General features: G+C 47.5%; 1 protein-coding gene across 1 annotated transcript; it reads left to right on the top strand.

Annotated features, from left to right (window-relative positions):
* The first annotated feature begins 1,393 nt into the window (after positions 1-1,393).
* Positions 1,394-16,863, top strand: LOC135907813 (uncharacterized). The gene is made up of 5 exons (XM_065439565.1): positions 1,394-3,948; positions 4,084-4,183; positions 5,838-6,024; positions 15,215-15,381; positions 16,261-16,863. The coding sequence occupies exons 1-5, from the start codon at positions 1,471-1,473 to the stop codon at positions 16,698-16,700; spliced, it is 3,372 nt and encodes a 1,123-aa protein (XP_065295637.1). The 5' UTR covers positions 1,394-1,470; the 3' UTR covers positions 16,701-16,863.
* The last annotated feature ends 391 nt before the right edge of the window (positions 16,864-17,254 follow it).

Here is a 17,254-nt window from a genome sequence, read left to right on the forward strand (position 1 = left end):
CCCCCCGGGCCCCCCCCTGGGTACGTGCCTGGAAGCGGGTGTATACATATATGTACATGTATAGTGCAACTGACGGTGATATGCTCTGAAACACAGCCAGTTGCAGTTCGCTCCTCGAAGAGACAGGACGTTTGTCGAGTAAGCTCCTCAACAACACTTTGCAGTGTGTTGAACTCGGTTTAAAACGTGGATCTGGGATCTCACAAAGTGCGACGTAATGCTAACGCATTTCTCTCGCATTTACCGCTTAATCGTTATTGGAACCTCAGTGCTGACACCCTTTGTTGCAAATGGGTCGCAAGCCCCAAGGGTAGCGTTGGCCTGGCGGCCTGGGGCACACTGGAAGCATCCGAAGGTCCCCGCAAAGCATGAGTCGACTGCTAACAGAACAACTTGTTTATTCTAGCATCGCAAAGAGCGGTCGGTCAGGTCGACCGAAGTAGAGAGACGGGAGAGCACGTTTCTCAACAGAAGAAATCGGAGCCTCTCTCCTGGCGTCCGGGGGCAGCTAATCTTATACTCTTGGCGTCGCGGGCAAGAAGGAAGGTCACGGGACGACACCGCGTGACAGCGAGGCACGGACGGACTGAGACATGTAGAGACGAGTGTAGTGACGCATCAGCTGGGCCGGCGCCGGTCAGACCTCCTCGCTTCACACTTGGGGAGCTCCTCTCCCCGGCTGCCGCGCTTTGACAAGCGTGGGCACACACACACACGCACACACAAAGACACGTGGCACTGAACATGCCGGGACGCGCTCGGCGGGGATGCGTCGCGGCAGCTCCGAACGGGCCAAAATGTCCGCCGCTTTGAACGAAGCTCCGGCGTACGTTGCATCCGCGCCGGCTTTACCGCGCGTCGTAGGCGAAACGTAACATCGTGAGGGAATATTTACCTTACTTCTTACTTCTCCTCAAATACTTCATCTTCCATTTCCTCATCCCACCGATTCTTGGCATTTCCTCCTAGTGGGTAGGTGCCTTGTTGAATACCGCCACTAACAACAACGTTGCCACTAATATTGATTACCACCATCACCCCATTTGTGGTCGCCATCATCATGACCTTAATCGTGATTCTCATCCTTTAGTGCCGACTTCTACCATCATTATCTGATTATTAATTTAGTTGTTACCTTCACTAAAAGAAACTATAATAGCAGCACCTCATAAATATGTCTATATTTTTACATAGTCATAGCTCATAGCATCATGTTCTTTCATCATGTTTATTAATTGTTGTGCTAGCATTGTCACATCAATATCTACTTTCGTTTTTGAAACATGTCCTTTAATTGTTGTCTACTGTTACCGATCCTTTGCCTATGCCCCATTGTAGGCCTTAGCTTAAGACCGACCAACTCTAGCAGTGGGTTTCTGCCATCGGTTGAGGAGCAGAAAAAAGGCAAGCAAAGTCGTTGAGGAGAGTGTATAGCTCAGTTTACAAAACCGCTGAGCCTTACTTGCCTGAATGGCGCTTCGCATCGTCGTCGGCTGTAGCATTTTAGCCATGGGATGGTACGCGGTCGACAAAGTGCGGCCCGGACTCCTTCCGAGAATCGACGTTGCTAGCAGGATAGCAGCCCTACGCAGTTCCCCTGCCATGACCGCTGCTATCGAAGGCAAGGACAGCAAGGACGTGACAGACACCAGACTCAAGGCAGCCCGAGAGCCTGAACTCGTAAACAACACCCAAAAGGGGGTGAACGCTGCCCTCCGCAGTTCACCGGCCATGACCGCTGTGGTCGAGAGCAAGGACAGCAAGGGTAGCAAGGACGCGACAGACACTGCACTCGAAGTAAGCTGCGAGCCTGAACTCGTAGACAACTCCCAAGGCGAAAAGAACGCAACGCTCTGCAGTTCACCTGCCATGACCGCTGTGATCGAGCGCAAGGACAGCAAGGACACCAGGGACCCAATCGACACCGGACTCGAGGCAAGCCGAGAACTTGAACACGCAAACAACTCCCAAAAGGCAGCGAATGCAGTCCTACGCACTTCAGCTGCCATTACCGCTGCTGTCGAAGGCGAGGACAGCAAGGACTTGACGGATACCGGACTCGAAGCAGGCCGAGAACCTGAACTCCTAAACAACTCCCAAAGGGGAGTGAACGCAGCCCTCGACGGTTCACCTTCCATGAACACTGTGGTGGAGGGCAACGACAGCAAGACTAGCAAGGACACAATCGACACCGGACTAGAGGCAAGCCGAGAACTTGGACTTGCAAACAACTCCTTAAAGGGAGAGAATGCAGCCCTACGCATTTCACCGGCCATGACCGCTGCTATCGAAGGAAAGGACAGCAAGGACTTGACGGACACCGGACTCGAGGCAGGCCGACAGGCTGAACTCCTAAACAACTCCCAAAGGGGAGTGAACGCACCCCTCCATGGTTCACCGGCCATGACCGCTGTGGTCGAGGGCAACGACAGCAAGACTAGCAAGGACACAATCGACACCGGACTCGCGGCAAGGCGAGAACCTGAACTTGCTAACAACTCCCAAAAGCGAGAGAATGCAGCCCTACGAACTTCACCTGCCATGACCGCTGCTATCGAAGGCAAGGACAGCAAGAACTTGACGGACACCGGACTCGAGGCAGGCCGAGAGCCTGAACTCCTAAACACCTCCCAAAGGGGAGTGAACGCAGCCCTCGACAGTACACTGGCCATGACCACCGTGGTCGAGGGCAAGGACAGCAAGACTAGCAAGAACACGACAGGTACCGGACTCGAAGTAAGCTGCGAGCCTGAACTTGTAAACAACTCCCAAAACGAAGAGAACGCAGCACACCGCACTTCACCTGCCATGGCCGCTGTGATCGAGCGCAAGGACAGCAAGGACACCAGGGATGCAATCGACACCGGACTCGAGGCAAGCCGAGAACTTGAACTCGCAAACAATTTCCAAAAGGGAAAGAATGCAGCCCTACGCACTTCACCTGCCATGACCGCTGCTATCCAAGGCAAGGGCTGCGAGGACATGACGGACACCGGACTCGAGGCAGGGCGAGAGTCTGAACTCGTAAACAACTCCCAAAAGGGAGGGAACGCAGCCCTCCACGGTTCATCGGCCATGACCACTGTGGTCGAGGGCAAGAGCAGCAAGAGTAGCAAGGACACGAGAGACACCGGACAAGAGGTAAGCTGCGAGCCTGAACTTGTAAACAACTCCCAATACGGAGAGAACGCAGCGCACCACAGTTCACCTGCCATGACCGTTGTGGTCGAGGGCAAGAACAGCAAGGACATCATGGACACAATCCACACCGGACTCGAGGCAAGCCGAGAACATAAACTCGCTAACTCCCAAAAGGAGGAAACTGCAGCCCTATGCAGTTCACCTGCCATGACCGCTGCGGTCGAGGGCAAGGACAGCAAGGACATGAAAGACACCGGATGCGAGGCAAGCCGAGAGCAGGAGCTCCTAAGCACCTCCCAAAAGGGAGAAAACCCAGCCCTCCACAGTTCATCTTCCATGAGCGCTGCTGTAGACGGCAAGGACAGCAAGCACACGAGGGACACAACAGACACCAGACGCGAGGCAAGCCGAGAGCCTGAACTCCTAAGCACCTCCAAAAAGGGAGAGAACCCAGCCCTCCGCAGTTCACCTACGATGACCGCTGCTGTCGAGTTCAAGGACAGCAAGGACACCAAAGATATAACAGACACTGAACGCGAGGCAAGCCGAGAGCCTGAATGCCTAAGCGCCTCCCGAAAAGGAGCGAACCCAGCCCCCCGCAGTTCACCTGCCATGACCGCTGCTGTCGAGGTCAAGGAGATCAAGGACACCAAGGAAAAAAAAGACACCGGACGCGAGGCAAGCCGAGAGCCTGAACGCCTAAGCACCTCCCGAAAGGGCGAGAACCCAGCCCTCAGGAGTTCACCTGCCATTACCGCTGCTGGCGAGAACAAGGACAGCAAGGACACGACCGACATCGGACTCGAGGCAAGCCGAGGGCCTGAACTCATGAACAACACCCAAAAGGGAGAGAACGCGAGCATTCTGTGAAACATACTGGGAGTGATGAATCTCAAAGGGTAGGGTGCAGCAACCGAGGCTGACGAAAATTCTTGTGCGCAGGGACTCGGCGTCCATGACGAGAGTTCACCGAGCCAAGGCCACGGCACGCGGGCAGATAATCAAGCAGCAGGAGTCATGAAACATGACGGTAGCATCGCCGGTGAGCGTTTATAATTCTGAATTTCTTGCTGCATAGACAAGCCATCGATGAACGATCGTTGCGAAGCCAGTTCAAGAAGAAATAAGTGTTCAGGAAATGGTATTTCCTATAGAAGACGCAAGCAGAAGGTCTACTCTAGTTTGCAAACATGCACAGTAATGGGTGTTCTGACAAGAATTTCAGTGCGAAAAAAATAGAAATTAGAATACATCAAGAACCGCTTGCCACCTACGGTTCGCTCAACGTGTCCATAAGCAGCACACGAAGAAGAATGCCATCCTGACGCTTTCAAGAAGTGCGAAGTACTGAGCAGAGCTTGGTAGCTGGTAAAAAACCCTTGCCACCACAGCACTGTTTGCAAGTTTATTTATTTATTTATTTATTTATTTATTTATTTATTTATTATATTCTCAAGGTACAGTTGTACATTGCAGAGGGGAGGGGCCAAGGGAGATACAGAGGCAAATAACACATACGTAATTATAGGTACGAAGTACAAATAAGCAAGGACTTTCAAAGGAAAGGTCAAAGGCAAGCACGGCGGGAGTTAATAGCTAATAAAAGAATAAAAAGAAGGAGAAGAATAGAATTGTCCTGGAAGTGTAAGATAAGTAGCTCGCACAATACATGGCAAAAAAGTATGGCATAGATGGCAGAAATGGCATGCAGAGTGACATTAATGGTAAGACACACAAAGACACGCAAAGTGCGTCGAGCGGCCAGTCACGCGCCAATTTTGCGTGTATTTGCGGGCTTTCTTCACGCTCGGAAAAACACCTTTATGTAGGACGTATTCAGCAACAGGAACCTATATCGGGAGTTTACCATGTTGCTCTACAATTTTCTTATTCCCGCTTTTTATCTAACCGTATTATTTGAGCAGTTGATTAAGACTGATTATCTAGTTAGGCGGAATGAAAAATGAAGTAATCTGAGCATTTCCAAGCGACGGCAAACAACATCCTATTGGTTCTGCGCAGCAACGTGTCATCTGCATATATTTAATGTTTGGCCCAAGTTGCGCAGGATACCCGGTATAGTGCAGTTGACCGGGGTCTACTCCCGAATACCGTCAACTACGCTTCGCTCATCGAAGAAGATGGACGAGTGTAGAGTGAGCTGCTGAAAAACACTTTTGCAATGTGATGAACGCGATTGTAATTATGCATCCGTGACCGCAAGGAAGAGTTACGTAATTCCGACGCATTTCTCTAGCATGTACCGCTAGATCGCCTTTGAGGTTGATTGAAATGCAGAAATGCTGTCTTCATTCTTTCCACAAGACCTATATCATGCCTAGCTGCTCCATCGTTAACTTCCACAATGTCAAATCAGTGTGAGGAGTACTGATAATATTGTTCTATATATATATATATATATATATATATATATATATATATATATATATATATATATATATATATATATATATATATATATATATATATATATATATATATATATATATATATATATATATATATATATAGATCTTTTCAGCACTATGTGCTCCTCACGAGGTTCATATGAAGTTCTCCGCAATGCTACTTACCGCATTAAAATAGCCGATACCGTTGAGCTGTATATCATATTTCTGAGCTGTGGAAGACAGTAGTGCCACCTAGATTTTTGTTTCCATTTCCTTCTATGACAGTGCGCGTGTGGTTGAGGGTGCGAACCATTCTTTCCGAGCACATGATGGACGCGCTAATCCCCACTGACTTGCAACGTCTTCTCCGAGCCGCCTGGACAGCTGCGCACGAGGTGGAGTGGGTGCCAGAGGATGGCTACGACAAGGCGTACCTGCTGCTGACGACCATCGTTTGCTTTGTCATTGCAATGTACGTTCCCTCCCGGCCTACATCTGTTTAGAAAAATGTGATACATGAATTATAGAATGCAAAGTAGTGCCGTAAACCAGTCAGATTATATATATATATATATATATATATATATATATATATATATATATATATATATATGCATCACATAGATACATATATAAGTATATCGGTGTATAGATGGTTTATTATTTAATCTTGCATTCTGCACGCACAAATGTGCTATATAGGAGGAGCGGTATCGTTAATTGCGGTTTTGAATTTATGAAAGCGCAGTGAGAGTACGCAGGAAAGTGAAGATTGATAATGCCGATGGTGGAATACCCATATTCAGAATTCATAAAACATTTTAGCCGGATTTAGCACTACTTTTTGGCTTGTACTATAAATTTTGCAACAACCCCGAATAGGACGATAAGAAATCGTAAAACAACATGGCTCCAGACTTATCTTACGAACTTCTTGAGTCGCAGTTAGCTTGCCAAATGTTGAATACTTCGTTTTTGTGCAAATAACTAAACGGCAAATATTGTTTCCGCACTATTTAGAGCAACGGATTTCATGTGAATCGGCAAGCATGCTCCTTGGAGGCATCCAAGTGTCAAAACCTGCTTCCGTGTGTGCGTTCATGTTGAGGCACTTAGCTCATACTTTCACGTAACAAGTTACATCTAGTTAATTACTTCTTATCTATTAATTTTTTTATTATTGTAGTTTACGACCATTATCACTGGATAACGGTCACTGTAACTCAATAACGTTTTTCAGGGACCGATTACGCGTAGTTAGTTTCTTTACTGGAGAGATAAGCGGCAGCAGTGACGCAATTTCTGAAGCCTTAATTGGCGAGAATTACAGTAGAACACCCGCAAACGCGCCACAGAGCAGCCTCTCAGATGCGCATGTTCACATAGGCGAAACCACGAGCTCAGTATTTTTTACCTCGTGTAAACGCTACACCCGATCTTGGTCGACTATTTGAGCCGGTGCCCGTATCTGTCTACAAGCGAGGACACTGATGACGTTAATGCCACTATATCAGCTACGGCCGATTTTTAACAGCTCTCTATTGGCCTATCCAGGAGGGTCTTTCTTGAAGTGCCAGCAACAATTACGCGCTATGCGTCACAGAGGAACCGGATGTTGAGCACGGACAATGTTGTGTGCAATACGTCCGCGCGTTGAAACACCGCCCACCCTCCCAGCCTGCACGTCCAGTATAGCTTTCGGTGTCGTTGCCGATGTCCTCGAAACAGAAACAAAGGGGAATATAACCGGTGAAACATTTGGAACTCACTTTATTGTGAATATAATTTTAAAATGGGGCTTTAGAGGACGCACTGAATGTGCGAGGCCAGGTCGTTCTCTTTTCGGTGTCACTGCAAAGTTATAAAAACGTTTGGAGGAAAATAAAATAGAAGTAATTGATCATCTTTGAATAATGTAACTGTAATATTAAGAGGCTACACGTATGTATGTATGTATGTATGTATGTATGTATGTATGTATGTATGTATGTATGTATGTATGTATGTATGTATGTATGTATGTATGTATGTATGTATGTATGTATGTATGTATGTATGTATGTATGTATGTATGTATGTATGTATGTATGTATGTATGTATGTATGTATGTATGTATGTATGTATGTATGTATGTATGTATGTATGTATGTATGTATGTATGTATGTATGTATGTATGTATGTATGTATGTATGTATGTATGTATGTATGAACTTCATTAGCCCTGATCTCTCTTCTGACGCTCCAGTCATAGTAAGTACTGGTACGATCTTGTAGTCACTGGTTGCCCTCATTTAATGCCTTGGTATAATACAAGAGGCCCACGTCCACGTCGATTCAACGTGTTACATAAAAATAGGACACCTAGAAGCAATTCCTCAGATATAGATGTTACTTAACGTATTGGAAATCAAGGCACATAATTTAAGATTCGTTTTCTTGGTAGCGCTTTCGACAACCACTTCAGTGAGTAGTGATGTATACGTACCGCATCAATAACGATAGCTCCACATATAAATGGGGAAAATTGCCTCCTTTTCAGTCCCTGACTGAGCATGTTCTGCGATAACTTTATTTCGTCTGAACTAAACAAAGTTAACAGAATTTTCAGTACCTCCGTAATCACATGTGTCCTTTTCAAACAGCAAGGGTGCATAAAAAACACTTCCGTCAGGTCACTTACTCGGTAACGTCGCACTGAAAGCTATCGGCAGAAAATTCTGCCGATAGCCCAGGCCGCACTGGTACACCTTGTGGTATATGTTCTCCTACTGTAAAACATCCTAATTACCTTGGTGCCTCACGTACAACAAATTCTATGAACTAATATTGTGAGGTACGTACAATCGTAGGCAATAAATAATTTCACGCAGCCCTAGAAAGTGAAGAAAAATATATCCATCTTTCTGTCATTGGGTTCAGAAAGCACCGTTAGCACAGGGGTGAAGTGGTTAATCGTAAGACGCAGTTGGCATTGCCAAGTTGTAAAAGTTGCCAGTCACTTTAGCGTATGCTAAAGAGTATGAAATCAAGAACCAGCCCGCTCATGAGACATTCATTACATTACTTGACATTTTCATTTTAATGCGTTGTTACTTCCTGTTGTTTTCTCCCACAAAAGATCGTGGGTGCGAGTGCCTTAATTGCTTATATCTTAATTAACTGCGGCTTAATTAACTTTGCCATAGTTAACCCCACAAGTCGTGGGTTCGTCTACACCTAATGGCTATGTTCGACTGGCTTAATTAAATTCGCCTAATTAACAGCAACGGTCGAGGTTGGACTCCCACCAATGGTCGTGGGACCTTCACCGTGTAATATGGAATCCAACTTGGAGATATGACGGGTTCGCCCATAACTCCAAATGGATTCGACGACTCCCACCAAAAGCCGTGGGCTCGACTCTCGACCTTCACGATATAGATTGGAATCCAACATGGAGATATGGCCGCTTCGCCTATATCTTCAAGTGGGTTCGATGACTCCCACCAAAGGTTGGGGTACTTAATTAAATTCGCCTTACTTAACACCACAGGTAATGAGTTCGACTCCCATGAAAGGCTGAAGGTGCGACTCCCTGTGAATTTTGTTGCAATAATGCTGGACATTGGATTTTTCATCCGATGAGCCGTCTAAGGCTCTCGCCTTAGTAACATGGGACAACAATATTGTTTCTTGTGCAGAACTACAGCTCTTCTCTTTTTATACGGAGACTTATCCACAGCGTCATTATAGCTACAATGACCTGGTAGCTGTACCTATCGGCTTGAGTGAGCCGCCTGGTTCGGAAGCCATGGCCCTGTATCCACAATACAAACTGAATCGACAGGATGAACGCTTCTGTAGTAACATATCTTGCATTTTGGTTTATCCCATGTCTTCACTGGTACGGCTTCAGTGAGGCTTTACGTAATTAAATCTTTCTATTTAGCTTTGTGCCGCGATGGCTCACAGGTGTTTAGCTATTGTGCAATCGTAGTACAGATCAGTCTTCAAGAAACATTACATTCCTCTTTGCCATTTTCTGCGTTGGAGCATTCCTCCGGCGATTGCAATCTTACGCTTTGGTTTGGTCTCCTACTTCACAGCGCCGTCGAATTGAGCAAGAAGAGTTCTCTAATGACCAATGAAAAATAATTTTGGAAGTGTTGTTGAGTATGTGTTGATGAGTACATGTTGAGTGTACTATGGCTTGTTGGTTGCGCCTTCTCATTGTAGAGCTGGCGCATTTGTAGAGACGCACGTGAACATACAAAACGAAAACCATCAATTTTCATGTCGACGTTTCCAAGAGCGACGACAGATGTTCCTTACGAAGAGTTCCGGCAGCGCTTTCACATTTCCACGCAGTTTATCATAATAAATCACAATTTATTAGGTTGAGGTTGAGGCTGAGGTTAGGTTGAGGTTGGCTGAGGCTGGTTGGCTGGTATTAGGCTGAGGTTGAGGGTTCGATCCCGGCAGCGGCGGCCGCATTTCGACGGGGCAGAAATGCAAGAACGCTGGTGTAGTTGGATTTAGGCCCACAATATGTGCAGTCACCCGCAAAAGTTCACAAGATAGGGTGTTTGTGAAACAGCCAAATTTCCGCGAAGCCTTTGCACGTAGCCTCCGATCAAAAGCTTCGATTCGTAGCAGTTCTTGCGAACTACACTGTGATCCATTAAATTAGAAGCGCTACGCCTTAACGGAGCAGAAATTCACATTTGTCGTGAAACCGGTGCCAGCTAAAACTTTGCGGGGAACTGTACACATCTCGTGATTTTTACTAGAGGCGTAATGCAAAAAAGCCGTGTGGCTGCGCTTTCAAAGCAACGAAGCACTAACAGCACCTTTATGGTGGAGGGACAACCCGTCGCGTTCGCTGAATGCATGGGGCATTCTCCCGGCTGCATAGCACGAGGTCGTAGGCTCGATTACCAGCCGCGAATGCATCATTGTTATGGCGGAGAAGTGCAAGATCATTCGTGTACAATTAGATTTAGCTGCACGTAGAAGAAACCCATGTGGACAAAACTAAGCCCGAGCCCTCCTCTATGTCACCCCCTCGTGACACACTGCGCCTTTGCGGGAAGTTAAGCCGAACTTTAGGGAATAAATTGGTTGTCTAGTTATCCGGCATCTGGATTGACTTTTGGCGTCTCTTATCTGTCCGCTGCATCACGTTTAGTAAGCGTGTGTCCCAGGTATATCGAACCTACTATGAGGCGAACTATACATCTTACGAGAACAAAATTAGCAGTTGGTTCTGCAATAGTATTTGCATGCGCTTTCTTTGCTCGAAATAAGCTCCTTTGTCATGGCAACCACAGGCTGAGATACGCAACAGCAATGTTTCTTGCTACAACAAGAGCTGCCGTTCAAAAACAGGGATGTTATCACGCAGCCCCAACATGTAAGGAAATAGCATGCGACAATAATTTTGGTTTCTCATCAACTACAGCTCTTCTATTTTTAAACGGAGACTTCTCGACAGCGTCCGAATAGCTAGATTGAGCAGAACACAACATTAGATCAACTTCACTGAACAGTAGACTACTCCTGCCACTCTCATTCGGAAATCAAAACTACCCCCGCTGCGGCAATGTGAGGCTACTCTTCTACATTTCCCTATTACGCGACAATACGGGTTAGATAATATAAGAACGCAATCCCACCTTGACGCATCTGGGAAGTGTGTCCGTCCTCAAATAAGAGTGTCTTTGGCGAAAACATTTCACAAATTCCACGCAATGTGAAATTAGTTCTGATCGGACACATTTGCCTGCACAACGCGCGTAAATTAATGTTTATTTATTTGCATTTATTTAGTTACAAGGCAATGTCGGATCTGAATAGCGTTGGGAAAATGTCGATGGTTGATGTGGCCAACGCGTGTTTTCAATGACCGCACATGAAATGTACATGCTTGCTGTATTGAAAACATCCTTTATTGACGTGCTGACGTTCATGTTACACAGGTTTAGCACGTTTATGTTGAGATACGCTGGTCTACTGTACCACGTTGGGTGCCGCTTTGGGAAGGGTAAGTAGACTGACTAAGGTGGGAGATGTAGCTGTGGATTTTAAAATTGTGAAGTCCTCTTGTGACCGCATTATCAGTGGCGCCCTAGGTGCGTGATGATGTTAGTTTGTCCGAACTTCCGAGGTTCAGAACAAGTGCCTCCGTAGTGAAGGCAAGAATCCCTTTGTTTACTAGGTTGCAAATGTCGATAATGAGGTATCCAGCATAAAGGCAATCGGCAATTATTTACGTCTAGTATTGGCATAGCGTGACTGCATCGCGTTGCGAAGATTTTGGTATCAGCACGTCAATGTTTAGGCGTTTCAAACGGTTCCGCTGTTATAGCCCGCTTTGTACCCATTGGCGATATTTTCGATTTCACAGTTTTGACATCTGCCCCCGTAAAGTGTCGTTAGGAGACCAATTTCATGCACCACAATTATCACGTGTGCAGTAGACCAAGCATCTACAGAAAAAGGAAGTGAAGTGCACCATACTACAGCGAGTGGCACTATATTACTTTCCGCACATAGCAGTCAACGCTGTTGAAGCTACGCAAGAAGTTCGGTCAAGAAGCGGTATCACTCCGCGCGTTCCGTCCATGCTTCGCCGCACGCCACAGCATTCACTCGCGCAAGCATGCACGTGAGGCTCCTCGCTACGGGTTGCAAACAGAAAACCCGAAATGAGCAACAAAAATAAAAAGGATCTAAAACAAAGCATTAGCAGCCGTACACCACAGTATGTTTATTTCTATGGATCAAAACTTGTTTCATTCAATACTGAGCCTGTATTAAAAAAAAATGTTGGGCACATTTGTGGTCAAAAAAATGGCTGTGGCTTAGGTAAGGTTAAGCCCAGGATGCGAAGCATACTAGCCTTTATTTTAGTTGTTGAACCACTGTTTAGCCTGGTGAACTGCTGTTGCTTGGCTATATTTGGTTCGGCTAGACGAAGAAACAACTCATGCATTACTTCTTCGCCTTCAAGAGTGGAACGCGACAGCGTTCCCGTCGACCCGCCAAGGGGTGTAAGACAATGGGCTACAGGGCAGCGACTACGCGCCCCGCATTGGACGCGGTGAGCGTCGAGCAAAGCAGCGTTCGGCGCGGCAACGAAATGTGCGCCTGAGCAAGAGACGCACGCCTTAGAAACAGCGCGTTTCTAAGGCAACACCGCATTCACTAGAGGCGCTTTTGTACCGCTTTGAAGCGTTGTACTCGTGGCTCAGTGGTAGCGTCTCCGTCCCACACTTCGGAGACCCTGGTTCGATTCCCACCCAGCCCGTCTTGCAAGAGTTGAGCCAAAGCCACTTCTCCTCTGTCGTGACGTCACGGTGTCACGTGATTTCATGGTCACCGCCGCGCCTGAGGAGCTGGGTTGAGCCCTCGTAATATGCTTCGCATAAAAACATCGAATTGTATCCAAGTGCGTGCGAAACGACTGCAAGGAGTCTCTCTAGTCTCCACAGCGTTGACTGTTACGTATAGAACGGAGTATAGTTGCCTTTGTAGATAAACCGTAAATAGCGGCATGTTGCTCCGAGCTTAGTTCTTTCGTATTGTCCTTCACTCCCTAGTCTGTTCCATTCATTCATTCCGTTAAGAGCTCTGTGCGTTCTAAAAATGTAGATGAGAAAACATTGTTCGCAAATGTTTTCTGGCGTGATTTATTGCTTTATTGAGCACAACAGTTGTGCGCTCTCCGGCGCCGCATTGTAGGTCAGTTACTATATTACGCGGCCATCCGTGCAAAGAAGGTCGCAGATGAATCTCAGTTCGTTGCTCGGCCCTTTCGTAATTTTTCAGTGCACTCCTTCCGAAAAAAAATCAAATTCTCGCCACCCGTATCTCGAATGTAAAACCATGACCAAGCATGGCCCATACATACACCTTTATCGCACCGTCATATTCTACACTATCGGTCACACGGGTTAAGCGTACGGCAACAAGGGGCGACCTCACCTGGCTTTTAGTTGGAAATAACTACTTGCGATTGGCCTGCCGTGCATGCTAACATCTTCACTTTCTCTGCATACAGACCGAATTCCCCACGTTCAGAGCGCATGCGCAGATTCCGTGTCGGTGCTATGATGATGTATAGTCCTTGCCGGGTTTCTCCTCTGCTTGGGTTCAAGGCAATGATGGCAGGAATTCCAGGGACAATGGCAGCGTGCATTTTTCAAGCTATATTTTGGGGGAAGTTGAGCGGTAGGTCTCCTGAACCACGCTCCTAGTGTAGAATTTTTAATTCTATTCTCCTTGGCTTTTTATCTCGATGGTTAAGCTGGTTTGTGATGGCAATATACAGCGTGCTTTTTACCCCAGTCGCCCTTAAGCTCACTATGGACAACCTTAGGCACGCTTTGCGGCAGTGGTGGCCACGTGAAATTGGTCGTAAACAGGTCCATTACCTGCTACATCTCCAAAATATCCACCCCTCAACCTCCCGGGTTTTAACGCGACAGCGTTAAGGATCTCGTGTCGCAGAAAAGCCGGTGTCGTCGCCGTCGTCGTCGTCGGCGTTGGCCGTGAGCGATAAATCCCAGCAGGCACTTCATGAATAAAAAACAACTTGCAACATGTGCTGGGTGGGAATCGAACCAGGGTCTCCGGAGTGTGAGACGGAGACTCTACCATTCAGCCACGAGTTCGATGCTTCAAAGCGGTACAAAAGCGTCTCTAGTGAATGCGGTGTTGCCTTAGAAACGAGCTGTTTCTAAGGCTCAGGCGTGCGTCGCTTGCTCAGGCGCACATTTCGTTGCCGCGCCGAACGCGGCGCTGCTCGACGCTCACCGCGTCCGATACGGGGCGCGTAGTCGCTGCGCCGTAGCCACTGTCTTACACCCCTTGGGGGGTCGACGGGAACGCTGTTGCGTTCTTCTCTTCACGGCGAAGCTTAAGCGTCCTCCAATTTTTTTTACATGCCAGAACCAAGATAAGATTAGGAGGCACGCCATAGCGGTGGATTTAGGATTTATTTTGAACAATTGGGGTTCCTCAAGGTAAACTTAAACATGAGCCCACGAGCAATTTCGCCATTCGCCCCATTTGAAAAGTAACCACCGCGGCCGGGGTCGAGCATGCGACCTCGAGCTCCACCCGCAAACGTCATATCCATTGACCTTGTGCGGCGTTTGCTGAGCATTTACTCATTTGCGAGTTTGTGTCTAAATGTCCTTCGTGTGCCTGGTTCCAGTGACGGCGACGGACTCTCTGGTGGTCCCTTGAGGGAGCTCTCCTAGCCTCACGAAGATAAGAAGGACCTGAATGATAAGCTGTTAAAAAGGCTGAAAAAGCAATTGAAGCCCTATAAATAGCAGAACTACACTCCGTCAGACGACGGCCTGAAGAGTTCGTATATTCATTTTCGGACAGACAGGGTGCAGATCTGCGTCTATTCGGCTGATTTTGTCCTAGTCGTGCCCAGAGGCGAGATCTTACGAATAAATGTCAAAATCCTAATTTTCGAGAGTTCGTGCGCTTCTCGGTGAAGTGCGTGATCTCAACTTAGATTAACTATTATCTCCCAGAGTGTACAGTGATCCTAGTGAGCCTCGGGAGTACAGCTATTGCCACATTGAAGTATATTCTTCTGCGGCTTACTGACTGGGCTTACCCTGGGCTCACTGGGCCGCAATAAAAAAATCTATTATATAGTTGCAGTTGTGGAGGCCGTGCCAAGAATACAAGCGAGGTCGAGACATCGCCAGCGATGCCGGCACATGCCATGGCTGTCGACTGGAAATCAAACTTCAGCATCTCCGAGATGGCTCGTCTGAACATCCACGGTTACCGGCACCAAGACAGCTACATCTACCCAGGAGGTAAGCGCTCTGCCACGTGCACTACGGGTGCCTTGCACTTGGCAGATGGCGCCGCTTTCAGTTCTTCACTGATCGCTCCACGTGCCGCATAGGCATGTACCGATGTTACAACTAACGAGAAACGCTTCAGCGCTTCGCCGCTCGTAGAAGCGTTAGGCACTAAACTCTGCCCCGATGAAAACTCAAGTATGGGAATGTTTGTGCTCACACGTTCGAGATCATCATGCCAAGTCATGGCATTGCAGCCTGCACAGCCGAACATTTGCGGATGTCGGAGGCTCTTGTACTTCGATAAGCAATCGACGCTGCCATCACGATTGGGAATGGTCTGCTTTCTGATAACGCTCCTTCCACGTACTAGGATGTGTACGCAGGCGCTCCTCGTCGTCTAGGAAAACGTTCGTGCTAGCTGCCTCCGAAATTTTACTGCGAGATTTACTTTGTCTCTCTGAATCGATACGATATCGTAAGGTTGGCGAATTTTTATATTGGCCTTCGTTTTCGAGCCCTCAATTGTGATGGCGGTCGGCTTGGCGAGTATATTCCAGCACTCCAGCGATGGCCAATCTCAATTATGGCAAGAAAATTAGGGCATGATTGCAACTTATATAATAATATTGGTCGAACAAGGAGATTGCAACGCAGGTTGTCGCCTGTTGGAGCCTGAGACTACAGCCTGCGTTGACCCTTATTTTTGGAGCAATATTACTCCCTAAGTTGACATCTTGCCCTCATTTTTCTTTTACGATAATTCAGATTGGCCATCTCTAGCGTTCTGTTCCAGCCTTAGGCTTCCCATTTGCAATCCCTGATGATTGCTTTACGTAAGACATGTTTTGTGAGTGAGGGCAGATACTTCTGTTTTTCAAACCACTGCAGGGAAATCAGCCGAGCAGTTGTCCAGGGAAGACCACGCTGCGGCCGTGATTCAGCGCTGGGTGCGCTACGAGTTTAAACGGTGGCTGCGAGACGCCAAGTCCAAGTCCAGCACTGATCAGACTCCGTTAAACTACCAGCGCTGGATCGACGAAGACCACGGCGCTATTGTCAATGCGCCGCTCGAGGATGCCAATGTTAGCAGCAGCGAACTCGGGCCTCTGGGCGGCAATCTTCGCACACACGACGCGCGCCTCGCAGGAAACAAACACTCAGAAACCAAAGACAAAAGTGGTGACGACGCGGAAATGCGTCCAGCTATTCGTTGCCAATGGCAGCCATCGCTTTCCTATTCCCAACTTTCTAAGTCTCTGCTAAGACTGAAGTGGCCCGTCGACAAGCTCGATACGAACAGCCCGGAATCCGTGCAACCTTTAACTTAGCAACCGTAGGTTAGAACTTTTGCGAAGTTTATTTCACTTGGTCGAGGTAGAATCACTCGAAGCAGGATCACTGCGTATATTTTACCTGGCTCTGGAATCGATAAATTCGTTCTACAAAAAATATTTTCTGTTAATTGTCGAAATAACACCCTTATAATTTTTCTGTCTGTGTGTGGGTCTCCTCGCAGGTGAGGAAGAGAGGATCACTATTCCCAATTCACAGAACTACGTTCTGTTTTAGTTGCATTAAGAGTTATAGCACGGGCGCTCTAAATGCCTTCACGTTGTCGCCGGACGGGCACCACGCCCGCCCTGCTGTTACACTATCGATGCGCGTGCGTGAACCCTGGGAGGGCGGCCACAAGGTCTCCAGAAAGGAGTATTGGCCATTTCTGTGCAAAGGCGACGAAGCCAAGTGGAGGCAGCGTAACGATCCATTTAATCGCCTGTGTTGGAGCCAGGCAACCTTGCGTGAGTGTTGTGCCGTGCGCGCCCGCGTTAGCCTGCCTCTACCGAGCAACTGTGTACGCAACCACACCATGATGCAAATGCTG

Source organism: Dermacentor albipictus, chromosome 6, assembly GCF_038994185.2.
Source record: "Dermacentor albipictus isolate Rhodes 1998 colony chromosome 6, USDA_Dalb.pri_finalv2, whole genome shotgun sequence".
In the NCBI taxonomy this organism is placed as follows: Eukaryota; Metazoa; Arthropoda; class Arachnida; order Ixodida; family Ixodidae; genus Dermacentor; species Dermacentor albipictus.